The sequence below is a fragment of the Motacilla alba genome, chromosome Z, assembly GCF_015832195.1.
Source record: "Motacilla alba alba isolate MOTALB_02 chromosome Z, Motacilla_alba_V1.0_pri, whole genome shotgun sequence".
NCBI lineage: Eukaryota > Metazoa > Chordata > Aves > Passeriformes > Motacillidae > Motacilla > Motacilla alba.
In genome coordinates this window covers 2460675-2477918 of record NC_052046.1, presented here as the reverse complement: position 1 = coordinate 2477918, position 17244 = coordinate 2460675, and the positions used below count along the sequence as shown (strand labels likewise).

The 17244-nt window shown below is 44.6% G+C and overlaps 1 protein-coding gene across 1 annotated transcript in view; it reads right to left on the bottom strand.

The window, feature by feature from the left end:
• The window catches only part of LOXHD1 (lipoxygenase homology domains 1), a 148403-nt gene extending 131729 nt beyond the window's left edge, over positions 1-16674 (bottom strand). The window contains exons 1-2 of the mRNA XM_038125710.1: positions 16260-16674; positions 695-809 (exon numbers count right to left, since the gene is read on the bottom strand). Coding sequence (XP_037981638.1) covers positions 695-809; positions 16260-16674 — 530 coding nt within the window. The remainder of the gene's footprint in view (positions 1-694; positions 810-16259) is intronic.
• Positions 16675-17244: the final 570 nt, after the last annotated feature.

Here is a 17244-nt window from a genome sequence, read left to right as displayed (position 1 = left end):
TCTTAAATTATAAAATATGGCTCCCACTAAGTTCAACATGCTGATAAGGAATGAGAAGATGCATCCATAGGATGGTGTTGACACCAGCTGGAGGAAAATAGAACAGGGCCACCAGAGTGATGTGCAACTACAGTGGTGTGCAGCAAGGCATGCAGCAGATAGGATGGAAGCAGTCTAAATTAGGACTCAGCTTAAATTCTTCCATTTCTGCTTGCCTCAGATTTCCTGTGGCTGGTTGTAGGTGGTTATCTATCAACATTACTTCAAACCCACTGAGTTACTCTTCAGAATCATTCAAGGACATTTCTGTCTGTACCTGACTAGCATGGAGACCTCTGTGGGATCTAGGCATGGGAATATAGCCCATCATGCCCACTTCAACAAGCAATGAATATTCTCAGCTGCTAATTTGCGAGCTCCAAAATTAAGCTCTAAGAAAAACAAACATCCCCACACCTTGCAAATATGAGCCTTACGTAACATGGATTTCCACCTACAGAAGGGAATGCAGGTTTGCAACGGATTGGGTACGAAATACGCAATGGCAAAAATTCAGATTTCCCTGGTGATCTTAAAATACCGTATGGATTTATTCCCTCCACATCCATCAGCATGATATTATGTTTCATCAAAATGCTTTAACAGTCCCTGAAGAGCAGGCCTCAAAGATACAGATTTCTTTCCAGGCACTTACTTGCTGGTGAGATGAGTCTTGGGAGTGATGCCGTGCTCTCCAAAGAGAGTGACAAAGACGTTGGCGTCGGTTCCTGCTCCCCGGACATCTCCTGTCACTGTCACCACCTCATAAACTGTGGAAAGAGAAAAGAAACATCAGGACAACAGGAAAGAACCTTCACCCTTTGCTGATCCAAGTCACCACCAAACCTGAGCTGATAAACACACCCTAGAGATGCATCTATGCACCCACTGCCCAAACAAACCCATCTTTGGGCAGGGCGTGGTTAATCCAGCTGTCGAAAATCATCACATCAAACAAAACTGCTGGAGACATTTTACATGGGCAGAGAGGGACTGGGTTAGGATGGACTTTGCTGCAAATAAAACACTTTTCTGTGAACATGCTGCTTCCCCTACCATAATGCATGAGCATGTGTTACATAGAGCAGATGAATTTATGTGAAGTGTTAAAGCTGTTGAGCCACTTTTCATTTATGCACATGTCAATGCAAAGCATGCTTTCCTGTTTGCTCTGATAAGATATTTGTATGGAAGCTGGGGCATCACTACAGCCAGGAATTTTGCATTTTGGTTGTTATGGAGATTTTACCAAAGACAAAATGGTAAATCGTGAGGAGAATCACAGAGTATCCTGAATTGGAAGAGACCTGGAAGGCCCCAAAAATACTCGCTCAACAGGATGTCAGTCTTTCCAGTCTCTCACAGGACCCACAAGGATGATCAAGTCCAACTCCTGGCCCTGCACAGACACCCCAACAATCCCACCCTGTGCATCCTGGGGAGCACTGTCCAAGCACTCCTGGAGCTCTGGCAGCCTCGGGGCCGTGCCCATTCCCTGGGGAACCTGGGCAGTGCCAGCATCCTCTGGGTAAGAACCTTTTCCTGATACCCAAACTAACCCCCCTGACAATAGGTAGGAAAACACTTAAATTAGAGTCTCAAAGCTCTATCTATTTATCTTTCCAAGTAGTAGACTGAGTGATAGCTTTATTTACACACATATGTATCTTCTTGGGAGACGCATGAGTTAAAAAGTGCCTTTTACTCAAGTGGCATGACAAGATCCGATGGCCAAAAGGCAGAGTTAGACTGATTCAAATAACAATAATTCTGTAGTCAGACATACATTTCTTAGGATGATGAGTGATGTTAGAACAAGACTTGAGGCTTGAAAACAGGTTACTTTACTGAAGGACGTGTCTTGGTTGGCTCGACAGAGAAGAAATTACAAAACCTTGCCTGTGGCCAAGCTATGCACCCTGATGGCTCCTTTTGGCTTCAGACAACGTGATGTTCATGATCTAGTGACAGCATCTCAGCCTCAAACCTATAAGCTAGAGGAAAGGCTATGCTTTCATTGTTTTATCCGGCACAAACTGACTGCTAACTATGGGATTTCTCACAACTAATGCTTTAAAAATGTCCCTCTTTGTGGGTGCATCAGAATTTGACATATTTTATTAGTGTCCATCTCTCTCTCACTACATCACTAATCTATTCTATTCACATATCTATTCTATTCTATTCTATTCTATTCTATTCTATTCTATTCTACTCTACTCTGTATTTATTCAAAAGACACAAAAAATATATTGTAACTCTGCTCTGAGCATCAAATGTTTTTCCACAATAAGTCTTCCCTCAAAACATCATCAAAAAGAAATTTAATCACCATTTCAACCAAAAGAGCAAAACGCAGGGCACTCATGTAAAACTGATTAAAAACTATTCTTTATTTCCATCAGCTTTATTGCATTGAGGAAAAAAAAAAGTTCAATATTTTCCTAATCTCACCTTCCCATGAATATAAATAGGACAGAAAAGGGGGCATTATTGTAATAAATACAGGAAGTTGTGATCTGTGCTTGGCAACATTTTAAGCATCCCTTGGGTTAGTCTATTTCATTTACAGGCTCAAAGGAAGAGGAGATTTGTTTGCAAAAAAACAAAAAAAAAGGAAGAATATGGGATCCACAGCTTGCACATAAGTAATAAGCATGAGCAGTGTTTTCATTTCACCTTCCTCCTGTTAGCATTCCCAGATGCCAACGGGAGATGTTTGGCACAGCGGGGAGAGACAGAGGAGGTGTTTGCATTAGCCATTAGCAGGAGGAAGGTGAGTCACCGTCCGTCACTCCGGGGCTTTCGGCTCCGCTTCGGAAACAGCCGGCTCACGTTAGGATATTGCAGTGCTCATCCAGAGCAGCCTCTTATGCCTGATCGTCTCAAGGAGCATTATGACTTATCTGTGCTGTGGAAGTATTTGTCACTGTCAGAGCTTGCTGCGGGCACTGCCAAAGTGGCAGCTACAGCTCAGCATCCCTCTGCGAGCTTCATGCCTGGCCTAGTCGACAGCTAGTGTTTGGTCAAAGGTTGGACTCGATGATTTTGGAGATCTTTTCCAACCTCAGTGATTCCATGATTCCAAGCTTTTTTAGGGAAAAGGACCTCTAGGCATTGTCTCCTCTTTCATCATGGAACCTAAGCAAAATTTGCCCCTGTTCTGGTTTTCCGGGGTGAGGTCAAGTCATGTTCAACTTTGTCTGGCATGCAGGCATTTTTCATGTGAGAAGAGAAAAAAAGACATCACAAAAAATCTGTAAGTTCCCAGAGGCCTTTCAAAAGCTCAGACAGTTTCTCTAGTGAGTTTTTTTTACTGTTAGAGAAGTGCTAGGACTTTTGGGTTATATGTTCATATAACAGAGTCTGCCATGTTAAACCCTCCCATCAAGTGAAACTCATTCTTGGGCTGGTCTGCTACACTTGTGCAGGTATTGGCATCACCTCATCTATACAACCAATCTTAATTTCCTTGCTGAAGTTGTAGAAAACTATCTACTCCTATTTTTCAGTCTCTAGCAAGTGAGGTGATGGGATACAGGGACATTGTCTAAGACAAAACCCACCACCAAGCCACAATTTTCCCCCCACCATTAAAAACCAAATCCCTCATCTGATTTCTGCAATGGAAGTCTCACAGTTGGAAAACAATGACAGCCCAAGTAGATGGGCTGCCCTTTAGGTTCACAGCCCCCAAATCAGCCTCCACACACTGCAGTGGGCAGGCAGTAGGTGGATGAGTAGTTTTTACCAGGACAGATGTGCTTTGCCCTGCTTGATTAGCTCATGCCATTACCAGGCATAAGCTGTGGTTAACACCATTTTAATTAGCTTTGCACTGAGGGACAAAAGGAAGGTTTGTGTTGGTGACATCAGCACATCAGTGCATTTGATACATGTCACAGTGCACTGCTGGAAGGGGGAAGGAGCTCTGCCACCTCTTTTCCAGCATTACAGCTGGATGGCCAGCTGTGCAAATACATGATGTCCCAGATTTCCAGTGATGTCATGGATGCAGGGCCCATAATTTCCTTTGCAGGAAGAAAATTAAAGTTTAATGCTAATATTGATGCCAGCTCCTTCTGCAAAAGGCAGGAGACAAATGCAGATTATTTAGCCACTTCCTTCAAAGGCATGGAAGTACATAAGTATAGATTCAGGATTGTTTCTTTTCTTTGCATTTTTTTTCTATAATTTTTATCAGCCCCTGACAGCTGTTGTATTTGCTCTGCAGTTTGAGGGCCCAGAAGACAGAAGAGGCAGAGCTGGGGTGGGGATGAACATTTTGTACCCCAGCCCCTTTGCTGGGAACAGCACCCATGATAAAGTTCAACAAGAACTGTAGGTTAGTGACATTTAATAACCACCCTCAAGTTTGCTCCTGAATAATTGGATATTCTGGCTTTGAGAGAACATGTCCAGTGCTAGCAAATCCCAAGCATAAACATCTTGTATTTAGTGATTTAGGATGATAAAACTGAATTAACTAAAATACTTGAAATCGGATATCTGTGGAAGTTATCTAACCAAAGCTGGCATCTAGGTTAGAAGGATCAAATTTACTACTTCAATGCTCCAGTTTTGAAAGAGAACATTAGGAAAATACAGAAAACTGAAGTCTTAGGTATCCTATAAATTTCATACATCTTCCAACCAAGTTCCTTACTTCCTTTTTGGAAGGATGGCCTCATGGTATATCTAATCTTCCCATTTTGAGTCCCTGTTTTTTACACTCTCCATCACTCAAAAGATCCAAGTTCTCATCGAGGGTCCACCCCATTATTATTTTCTGGATCATGGGCACTAATACTCACCAAAGACTTTCCTACATGGTGCCTCTTCAGAGCTTTGCAATAATTTTTGGCTTCTGGGGTGTAAAAAACCCAATTCCATGTATGACTTTGCACCCATGATGCCCCTACTTCCTTCTTGGTCAAACATAAGATGTAAACCATGACATTCCCATGTCCCAGATACTTTCACTGGTCATTCACCTCCCTTCAGACATGGGCAGGATTCCCAAAGGTCTTCACCCAAGTGGTCAAGTCATGAAGCCAGCATTCAGATGCTGCTGTGGAGCTTGGAGCAGCCTGCTCTACTGGAGAGTTTCCCTGCCCATGGCAGAGGCTTGGAGTTAAATATTCTTAAAGGTCCCTTCCTGTGATGTGTAGTAGTCCTTAATGCTTTTCCTAGCAATGTTGGCTGACTTTATGAAGTTTATCAAGATTATGGCAGCCTCTGGGTAGAGGAGCCCCAGGGAGAGACCACCAAGGCAGGACTGGACCACAGTCTGATCATCATGCTGCATGGGCCTCTGCTCACAGGAAGACTCCTACATCAAGGTGCTTTTAGGTGGCAAACAACCCTGCCCCAAGGTCAAAGCGAGTCTATTCTGAGTGCTCAGATCATGCCCAAGTTACAGAAATCCAAAGTGTTAGTATGGGAATGACTGACTTTCAGCCCAGTCTCCAAATCTCACTTTTCTCCCAGTAGGCCGGGTTGAGTCAATACAAAGCTTTAATGCACTTACTGATACAGGCTCTTTTGTTCCAAATATTATCTCAATCAAGTGGAATTTAGTTCACTTATCTCCTCTGGTAGATATTGAATCCCCAGCTGACTCCACTGCTCAGCTATCCTGCACGAAGGCTTCAGAAGCTGGTGAAAGTTCCAGCAAGCTAAACAGGGCTGATTTGCTATGAACTGCAAACCCATTACTGCTTTTCTCAGGCAAATACAAGCTCAATAAAGGAAATTACAGACAGTACTTTCTTTGTTGAAAATAAGCATTCAGAAATGGCCATTTCAAGTCCAGGATACAGACAGCATAAAATCAGTTTCAAGTTGCATTGCATCGCTGCTGGAAACACTCACACCCGTTTCCTTGCCTTGCAGGAGGAGATGATAAATATGAAGTGGGCTGATATAAATCCATCCATTCAATGATGAGAGTAGAGAAACACTTGCTTCAAAATGACTCCTAAAATTGCTGTAAAACTATAAACACTGACAAGTGCACACTGGGACACTTTAGCCAAGAGTATGGAAACTTCCCTTAGCTGCCCAAGAAAGAATTATTTCCAGGACAGAAGAATGCTTTGCCTGATAAATTCAGGTTTTTCTGACTCCAGTACCATGGGACTGCTCAGCATCAATTATGGCAGTGACTGCAGGCCCTGTCAGGTCACGTTCACATGAGGTGAATGTGGAGAACTGAGTTGGTGCCTAATTTCTGTCTAGCAAGATTGTCCCTTGGAGGAAAAAAAAAAAAATTAAGGTTGTGCGACTAGAGTGATTAAGCGGGTGAAATAAGACAGAAAGGATAGTGAGGAGCCTGGGGAAGGAAGAGGGAAAGCAAAACCCACAGGTTTCTGAAGGGATGTGTCAGAGGATGGACCAGGCCCTTCTCAGCGATGCAGAGCAATGGAATGAGAGGAACAGGGAGAAACTGATGCTCAGGAAGCTCCATCTGAACATGAGGAAGAACTTCACTGTTCAGAGACGAAGGGCTGAAACAGAGACCAGAGAGGGTGTGGAGTTTCCGTCACTGGGGATATTCCAGAGCAACCTGGACAAAATCCTGTACCCTGTGCTCTGGGATGACCCTGCTGGAGCAAGGAGATGGAACCAGAGGACCCACTGTGGTACTTTCCAGCCTCAGCCACTCTGGGATTCTGTGATTCATCTTGAATATAAACCCAAATGAACACCAACTGCTTTGAAGCTGTGGCTCTCAGAGCTACCTTCAGAGGCTTCTGTTTAGCAGGATGCATTTACCTCAGCAGCACTAATGGCTGTTTGCACTTCGCTGCACCTCCAGCTGGGAATTCACTGATTATTCTCAATATTCACTTCATGTTGATTCATGCAGAGCACCAATCACTCTGGCTTCTCCCGAAACACTTTGGAGTGTGTTTGTCTTGGAGCACCTGAAGAGTACCTTGACATTTATGCAAAACACTTGGAAGTTTTTAAGGGTCTTTGCTGACTGTTACAGGTTATGTTTGACAAAACAATGCTCTGTGCATGTGAACACATCAGTTAAATACTTATGATGGTTACAGTTTAATCAGGACCATCCTTTACCCACCACAAAGACGAGCCTTTTAAATTGCAGCCTGTTTGTTTTTAGTGAGCCACAATTTGTGCAATAATCTCTTGTCATACACAAAATGAGTCAAATTCTCCTCTCATTCACTCTGAAGCAAATCCTGACTAACTCCATTGACTTGAGCACAATGGCTTTGGATTTGTACCTCAGAACTGTGAGCAGATTTGGGCCTCACACTCTATGAGAGATTGCCTGCTCCTTTATATGCTTCGTGGAAAGAAGCTTTTGAGTCTGGCATGGATGCCAGATTAATTATTCAAAGCAAAAGAGAGGGATTTTTTTTCACAAATATTTGGACTGGCTGCACACTGTTACACATTTTGCTATTCATAGTTTATACAAGGAATTGCAGAATTAATAGCATCTCACATTTTGAGACTCTGTCATGGACATGAATTAGGGAGGTTTTCTTCTAAGGAAACTTAGTGCTGGTACACATAAGTATCATTATCTTGAGCTCTGAAATATCATTTATCTCTTAAAATATAAATCCAAAGCTGAACACTGTCCTGCCTGTTCCCAGAGGCAGAGTAGTCATGGTTTGGAGTGTGTTTTACTTAATCAGCTATTGTAAAAATTAACATTTCATTCTCACGCACTGTAGGAATCCAAACTCGATTCATCTGGTGCTCCAGCTACCACTTAAAGAGTATTTTTTCCTGAGCACTACCAGGAAAAACCACCTTAGTTCTTTGCTGGAACAGTAAAGTAGAATTAGTTTAGCAATCAACATCTTTTTTATTCAAGCCTAAATTGTGTTGGAGGAAAACACTGTGCCTCAGGGGAGAGAGACACTCACAACAGAAACCTGTTCCATTTCTTTCATTGTCTCTTGGAGGCAAGAAAGACCTGCCAGGACATGGGGTGCCTCTGAGTCACCACTATTGACAAGAACAGTAGAAATTTCTGTCCAATTGGAGGTGTACAGCACAGTCTGGGTAAAATATGAAATCGATTTTATCTGCAGCATGGAACAAAGTCTGCGGTAGAGCAATGTGTCTGCAGAATGCAGCTGGAAGTAATTCCCTGCTGTCTGTCATGCCTGTGATTAGGGGGATGGAGCAACTCTCCTATGAGGAAAGGCTGAAGGCATTGGGAGAGCTCAGCCTGGAGAAGAGAAGGGTCTGGGGTGACTTTCTAGTAGCCTTCTATCACCTGAAGGCAGCTTATAAAAAATCTGGGGAGAGACATTGGACAAGAGCCTGAATTGACAGCACATAGGGAATGGCTTCCCAGGGCCAGAGGGCAGGCCCAGATGGGATATTGGGCAGGAATTGCTGGCTGGGAGGGAGGGCAGGCCCTGGCCCAGGGTGCCCAGAGCAGCTGTGGCTGCCCCTGGATCCCTGGCAGTGTTCAAGGCCAGGTTGGACAGGGCTTGGAGCAGCCTGGGACAGTGGAAGGTGTCCCTGCCCATGGCAGGGGGTGGCACTGGATGAGCTTAAAGATCCCTTCCAACCCAAACCATTCTGTGGCTTTATGTTCTATGTCACCAGACTCTAACAAGACCCCACCCTCTTGTAGTCACCCAGGCAGACAAAAACCAAGGTCAAGGAGAGACCCTCCCCTTGCTGCCAGCTCTGACCCCAATACCCAGGAAGGAGGAAGAGCAATTTCACCAAAGATTCCTTTATTCCCACCCCTGCCCAGTGTCCCTGGCCTGGAGGCATTGCAGGTGCTGTTGGGTGTTCCCTGACATGAGCAAGGCAAGACATTTCTCACAGCCTTTTTTTTCAGGCAACGGCTAGAGCTGTTTTCACAGAGAAAAACACAGAGAAAAACACATCCACATCAACAGCGTTTCAAAACTACTTGGCCTGAGGTGCTGAATCCAACAGGAGTGTGTTCAGGAGGGGACAGCTGGCAAAGCCACTGAGTCAACAGCTGGCAAAGCCACTGAGTCAACAGCTGGCAAAGGCACCAGCAGGTGAGGCCCGGGTGGCACCGTGAGCACGGACAGCCCCAGCAGGCACACTGGCTGCCAGCCTGAGGGGACACTGCTCCCTTGGCAGCTCTGGGGTGAGGAACCAGCACATTTGGCTCCTGGGAGCTGATTTCTAGCTGTGTTTCATGTTGATGCTCGGCCTAAGCAGGGAATGGTGCCCGGCAGAGGCTTGTAATAAATACAAGTTATGTGTGTTACTGATATTTAGATGAGCGTTGTTAGATGTTGTTATGAGTTAGGTTGGGTGAGGTTTGGAGCAAAATGGTGTAGTGGTACTGGAATTACATAACCTCCAAGGTCCCTTCCAATCCAAACCATTCTAGGATTCTCTGATTCTAGGAATAAATAACAACTCCCCAACATAAGTAGTCATGGCACAGAGTTTCTACTATTCAAATAGCACCGTAAAAAGAAATATTAAAAAAAAAAATTGCTAGAGCCTTTCCACCTCCTTCCTCTGCCTTCTTTGCAAATGTGTCTTAATTAACACTTAGAGTTCACAGAGAAATTCTGATTGAGATACTTCTTCAATACAGATGTCTACAAAATGCAGATCTCCAAATTGATGCTGAAAAATACATTTCTGAACATCAGGTGACAAAGTGCCAAAAAAACTGGCTTCCAACAACCACATTCAATTACAGCAGCAATGCACAACTCCTCAGTGATATGTGTCCAGCCTGTCTTGCAGTGCACGTTAATCCATCAAAAAAAAGCCACAATTAATTATTTTCAGTCTTTCTTTAAGTGTTGCCATTCAGGTGTTTGTGTCATTGTGTTGCAAGGAAGAAAAACCCCTCTGACAATGCCTGGAGAAATAGCTGCACCCACAAGGCACTGACAATAAATAAATATTTCTTGGAGCAGCAGTAGTCAGCCAAGAGGAGTCCTTAACCAGACAAAAACATGTTGTGACTCTGGAAGCTACATCCTGATTGCAATTTCGACAGCTAAAACAATCCCACAGTAAAACACCACATCCCAGCAGTGATCAGAGGCTCTTGACACCAAACCCACCATGAGTCTCTGCTTTCCTGGGGCTCAGCTGGATAAACCACCTCACCTGAGGCTGTAGGATTGTCCTAGGCTGGAATAAAATACTGGTTTGCCCTGGGCCCCCTCTCTGTGCTTAGTCACTGGCAGCTCAGTATTATTTTTTGCCCAGACTTTCCATCCTGATGGATGTAATTCTGCTGTTTTAATGGAACAGTATTCAGATATTAGTCCAAATTCCCAGGGACAGGATGATAAACAGCTTCACAGTGGGCCTCGAAGATGTATATTTAACAAAGTATAAATGGGAACAAAACTAATGATCCTTAAAATATCAATGCAGTCCTGAAACTTGGAATTTGATGTACCACTAGAGGAACGGATGTACCTGTGAGCAAAAGCATCTCCTCAGTTCTCTTTCTGCAACCAGAGAATGAAAAACTACCCAGGCAAAGCTTGGATGTTTTAAAGACATAGGAATCTTGACTCTTAAGGGAGGAAAGAGAAAAGGGAAGAGGGATACAGCAGAAGAGGGAAAGGTAAAAACCCCCAAATATTCTTGAATTATTCTAATGTGATCAAGTATAGGTAACTGAACAGAAAACCGAATCCAGACTGGTGGGATAGCGGGGCTGGGGGTAAATCATCCAGGACTGAACATACTGATCTGCATTTAACATCTATTCTCAGTGCCAACTCGTTCAGCTCCTCTCCAGGAACTCTCAGGTGTTCTCTATTCAAGTCCAAACTCAAACACTCAATCTAAAATCTACCCACAGGCAATCAAGGGTATAAAACTGAGCTCTCTAAAACTGAACTCACCACTCCATTCAGAGCTGATTGTTTTGGGTGTGAGGAGAGCAGCAGTGCTGGGAAGCTGCGTCTCCTGCTCGCGGGTGTGGGTTTCACATCAGCTGTGCCATGCCTTTGGCAGCCTGGCACACACAGCTGTTCCTGGATGCAGTTTTTGGGGCTGCCAGCTGGACTGAGCCATCCCAAATGGATCATGTGTGCCTAACAAGAATGAATTCTGCATATGTTTGGGGTCCTGCCCTGGCAGAGGGAGAGGTGGGGGAGCACAAGTGCTTGCTCCCCCCAGCTCTGTGCCTGCACTTGGCTAAACACACACCTGCAAAGGAAAGGTGACATCTGCAAACCTCCAGATACCAGCAAGAACTTGCTCCAAAAAGGTTTATTTGCATTCATCTGCTTTATGACACTGATTTTCCACACCAGTGACTAGTGACATCCCTGCTGCAAGTTGATGGCTCATTGAAGAGCTACTGTGATTCCTTTCAAAGCCCCTCTCCCAGCATTTTAATGACTCATTTCCAATTTGTAAGGCCCAGTTACAGCATGACACCCCCAGGCAACTTCAGTTCTCCAGTGAGAATGCACAGGTGTGTAGCAGGGGTGTCTAACAGACAGCCACAAAGACTTTTTAGCACCAGCAAAAAAGTTATTTGCAAGTGCTCCCGAAACTAATCAACACTTCAGTATCACAACTAATTTAGTATTGGCTTGTTCTGTCACACAATAGTGAACTTAAGTGATAGTTCATAGAATCATAGAATGGCCTGGGTAGGAAAGGACCTTAAAGACAGTCGAGTCCCAAGCCCCTTGACATAGGCAGGGACACCTTCCACTATGACAGGGGTCTCCAAGCCCCATCCAAACTTCCCTTGTACACTTTCAGGGCTGGGAGATCTTGTGTTTCACCCCCTCCACAGAGAAGAATTTCTTCCTAACATCTAACTCTTCATACTTCTCCCAGTATGAAGTCATTCCCTATTGTGCTGTCACTCCAGGCTCTTGCAAATAGTCTCTTTCCAGCTCTCTTGTAGGCTCCCTTCAGGTACTGGAAGACCCAATGAAATAGTTCTAAAGTCCTCTCTATTCCAGGCATGTACCCACAAACATCTAACAAACATTTAAAATGACCTAAACTTTTCAAAATACGTATTTTCTGTGGTCATTTGAAGCTGTGAGAGATGCTGGGATGCAAGCAGATGAGATCTATAACTCTGAGGAGTGTTCAGAACCACCTTCTCTCAGTAGCAGAGTTTGCATCTCCCAACGGATCACGAGACATAAAATTGCCACTGGCACAAAGCTCTCCTCGGAATGTTTTATGCCTAAAACCCAAGCTCATTTTAGTGCCAAGGAGTAAAAATAATATCTGTCTTCCAAAGAGGAGTCCTTGTTCCTCCTGACTCGGAATATTAATCAAAGCTTCAGCTGGGGAAGATCCGTGGGCGCAGGGTGAACACAAGGTGATTCTGCAGCTGCTGATTGTCTGTAAAGGCATCACTGCAGTTCTGTGCAGAGCACAGGGACAGAGCTGGCCAGAGCACAGCACTTGCTCTCCTCCACTGCTGATAAACTGCATTAAACAGAACTTAGCAATAAACTCAGCATGTCCTGAATGCTTTTTTCTGTGTAACCCTTTTCAGGTTCACGGCTATGGTGTGATAAATATAACACAATAAATCCAATGGCACACACCAAAGGAAGTGATGAGCAGCTTGTATATCTATTTACAAACGAACAGCAGCTGTCTCCCCCTTCCATCACCATTTGAGGCAACATGTTCACAAAAACATGCATTTTTTCAGTAGCTTTCTTCGTGTTATGATTTTCACACTGCTAAGATCACTGAAGTCCAGCTTCACCCATTGTGCAAGAAGGAGAAAGCAGCAGAGAATCACAGAGCTCCTCAGGTTAGAAAAGCCCCCTAAGATCATTGAGTCCAACCATTCCCTGACGCTGCCAAGCCCTCCAGCAACCAATAAGTTGACATATCCACATGTTTTTTTAAACACTTCAAGGGATGGAGATTCCACCACTTCCTGATAATATGCATAATAATATCCATATCTGAAACTTGGTAGGAAAAAAAAGGAGGTGTGAAAAGAAAAATAGACAATTTTACCATCATGAGTGCCTCCAAAAAATAGATTGTTATCTCCTGAAGTGAGTTATGCCTCTTGGTGAGCCACATTAAAAAGGGAAGTTTGAAGTTCTCCTAAGACATCAGCTTTTTGCTGTGACACAGGACAGGAAGGAGCTTTCCACCATCTGTTACACCCTGTGCATGTCTGGGCCTGGGCTCACCGAGGTGGCAGCTACTGATTCAGCCAGAGGGAAAACACATTTAGTGGCATGAAACCATGTTTGGAAAGAGAAACATTTTCTTTCTTCCTAGCAACACTGAGATATCCATGACTTTGGCAGGAGTCACTCAGAAAACAGATAGAGACATTTGGTCCCCTCCTTCAAAATTCTATGGCCACAAACTTGAGTGGGAGGATAAATAATCATGCCAGTCTCACTTTCCCTATCACAGACAAAACCTGATATGAAAAAGGCATGGGAAAAAACAAAAGAGGTAAATTCCTCCAAAGAGTTTTTCTCTGAAAGAGACCCAAATCTCAGTCATCTGTCACCTGCAGAAGCATTAATGATGGTTTGGGCAGCCTGGGAGCTGTGTGAACACTCTCTGGATACCTACTGTTCTTTACAGCCATTGATTCCTCTGGTTAAATGTTTTTTTTACACAAAGGGCCATTTGCACTGTTATTGGCAGCTCAAGACCGTAGAATGGTTTGGGTTGGGAGGGACCTTAAAGCCCATCCAGTGCCACCCCCTGCCATGGGCAGGGACACCTTCCACTAGCCCAGGCTGCTTCAAGCCCCATCCAACCTGGCCCTGGGCACTGCCAGGGATGCAGGGCAGCCACAGCTGCTCTGGAAAACCAGTGTCAGGGCCTCACCACACTCACAGGGAGTAATTTCTGTCTTATATTCAATCAAACTTACTCTCTAAGTTTAAAGCCATTGCCCCCATCATGTGACTACAGCCCTTGGTAAAAAGCCTCTCTACATCTTTCCTTTAAGTCCCCTGTAAACATTGAAAAGCCACAATCAAGTCTCCCTGTAGCTTTCCTTACTCTACTGTAGAAATAACTTGGCAAACACTTATTAATAAATAACCAATCTCATTAACACCATGATCACAGGAATGGACAACAGCTGCAATTTAGTTAAAAATGCCTGCTATCTCTGCTTTAATTTTCTCAGATACACTATCACCCAGTCACTTGATATCTTTTGTTCTCCTGTCCCCAGGAGCTGGATTTGCCTTGTTCTTCAGTCATCGATTGAACTTGATGGGGGGATCCCTTCTCTTGTTTGCTAATACAATAAGATAAAGAGGACATCAGATGACACAGGCAGCATTAACTCCCTGCTTATGAAACATTTACAACAACTCTCTTTTCTTTTTTTACAGCAAAAAGAATCACAGCTTGTGGACTGAAATATATCTCTACTGAATATTCACCAGCACCAAAGGCAGCTGACATGCCCAAAGCTTCTGGGAGGCTTTTTACAGAGGTCACACAGTTCTCCAGAGCCTTCACCACTCAGTGGTGAAATTCTCCAAAGCTTTTGCAAAGGTCACACAATTCTCCACAGCCTGACCAACAACAGCCATTTCACTCAGTGGTCCTCTGGGAGAAAAGAGGCAGCTGCCTCCAAAAAAGTCACACACCAAAAAAAATCAGCTTTTTAAATTCAAAATAGTAAGAATAGCAGTATGATGCACAGTAAAGGAAATAGCTGAAACCCTGTCCAACCTGGCCTTGGATACTTCCAGGGATGGGGCAGCCACAGCTTCTCTGGGCACCTTGTGCCAGGGCCTCACCACCCTCAGGGCCAAAAATTTCTTCCCAATATCTAATATCAGAAGGCCACAGAGAAATTATTACAAACGTTTGCTGTAGCAACTGTCTTTAAAAAATCCAAATTATTATTGCTCAACCTTATTAAAAAAAATGTAGTATGAGGTGGGACAGCCTCCCGACCCCTCAGGGGCCATCACAAATGAAGCAGGTTTTGTGCCTGGGCTAAATACAGTGTACCTGTGAGGGACTCACTTCTCAGAAGAATGGAACAATATTTTTCCTCTTCTCAGAGGAATAGGACAATTTTTCTTGTCTCAGCCATTCGTCACCACAACAGAAACCCCCAAGTGTGGTTGACCTAGGGCCACACCACGAGTGTGGGGTGCTTTACCACTCCTCAGGCACACCCAATCTCTCTCATCACGTGCTGTGACTCTCATTAACTGGTGGGGAACCAACAGTGACGAGAGGTGAAGTGTCGTGCCCCAGGCATGCCCGGATCCAGTTGCTGGTAGCTGGTACCACCCCTCAGCATCCATGACCTCTTTGCTGCCCACCTCCCTGACAAGGAGATAACCTCACTGTGCTTGGGAGCGTCCTCCTACCTGTCAAGGCTTTTTTTTTTTATCATGGAGCTACTCCATGGTCTTCTCCTAAACCGAGTGAGCCACCTGAAGCTTTAAGTTGCAGAATCACCGAATATTTTAGGTTGGAAAAGCCCTCCAAGGCCATAGAGTCTGACCATACCCCAGCACAGTCAAGGCCACTGCTGACCCATGTCCCCAGGGGACACATTCACATGGCTTTTAAATCCTTCCAGGGATTGGAAACTGCACAACTGCCCTTGACAGTCGTGCCTTTCATAAGCTTTTCCATGAGGAATTTTTTTACTCATGTCCAATCCAAACCTCCTCTGCTGCACCTTTGGGCACAGCAGACAATTGAACCAAAGTACAGTCTGCCTATGAAACAAGTGGACTATTTATCTTTACAACACAGCGCTAAGGTTTAGAGGCTAATATTGACGTTTCCCCAGCTGATTTTGTTACTTTAAAACAGCCAGAGGTCTGGTGTGCTGGACCTCCTGCTTCTACATCAATCCTAAGTGTTCCACCCCTCTGGCTGCTGAAATCCCCAGCACGCTCATGCTGCTTCTGCTTGATCAGGACCACGCACCTCTGCCGTGGATCCTGCTTACACAGGGGGAGCCTGCTGATTGCAGCTTCTGCACAGCCCCACAATGCAAATATTAATTAGGAGAATGTAATTACAGCAGTACCACACACACAGCAAAGCAGCTTCGTAAACAGAAAAGCTCACAGGGACACAACCTGTCGGTGACACCTCAAACAGTCAGAATACTTGTTTAACAAAAATATGACCCACATAGGAATAACTAGTGCCTGCACCCCAGGAAGGACCCCAGCAAGGGCATTTGCAGGACCAACAGTGCCTGCTCAAGAGGGGAGATGGGGAAAGATGGAGCTGACCTTTTTTTTTGTTGTATTCATCTTCCGTGGCGTTGGAGGAGTCCGAATGATAGTCCCGAAGCTCCTGTTCATACATCTCCAAAAAATTGTCATCTATCTTTCCTTTCTTGGACTTGTCACCCTTCTTCTTCTTCTTCTTGTCTTTGCTTTTTTTGCCTTTTTTCTTCTTTCTCTTTTTGCGCTCGTAGTCATCTTCCTCCTCACTGCTATACTCTCTTCTCTTGGCTTTCTTCTTCTTCTTTTTCTTCACCTCCCCATCAATCTCTGAATCCTCAGACTTTGATTTCTTCTTGCTTTTTTTCTCCTGGCTTTCATCTTCCCCATCTTCCTCAGCTACCTCTTCCACTGCCTCCTCTTCCCCTTCCTCCTCCTCTTCCTCCTCTTCTGTTTTGTTCTTTTCAGTCTTTTCTTTCATGTCATTGTTTTGCACCCCAACCCTTTTAACAGCGCTCTGGGATTGCCTTAATCTTCTGCCACCTTTCCAGCTGCCAAAGTCCTTGTGCTCTCCTCTCCCTGCCTGGGGCTGGGCTGCCCTTGTTTCACAATATCCTTCCTCTCCACTGGCTCAGGGCAGATATGTCCCAAAGTCCCTTCCTAAACCTCCTCTCTTTCTGCCTCTTCCTGCCTTCCTTCACCTCCCTGACTGAGGCCCCTTCCTCTCTCTTCTGCCTCTCCTTGTCTTTGGGGTTTCTCTCCTTTTCCTTACTATTATTTATTCATTGGTGTGTGCTGAGAACTTTCTCCTCTTTTTTCAGAGCTGCCTCAGCCTCTCCTCAGGGTCAGTTGACAATCTGGGTCTAGGGTATCAGGATGTGCCAATCAAGGTTGAAACTCCCTGGAAAATTGGTCAGGTGAGGGCTCGTGGTCAAGTCGCTTCTTTTCCTTCATATGCCAGCCCAGGGCAGAGGAAAACAAAGACATTTCTCCTCCTTATGGCATGTAGCAGCTTCAGAAACCTCATGAAAAATTACTTAGCGCTGCCCAG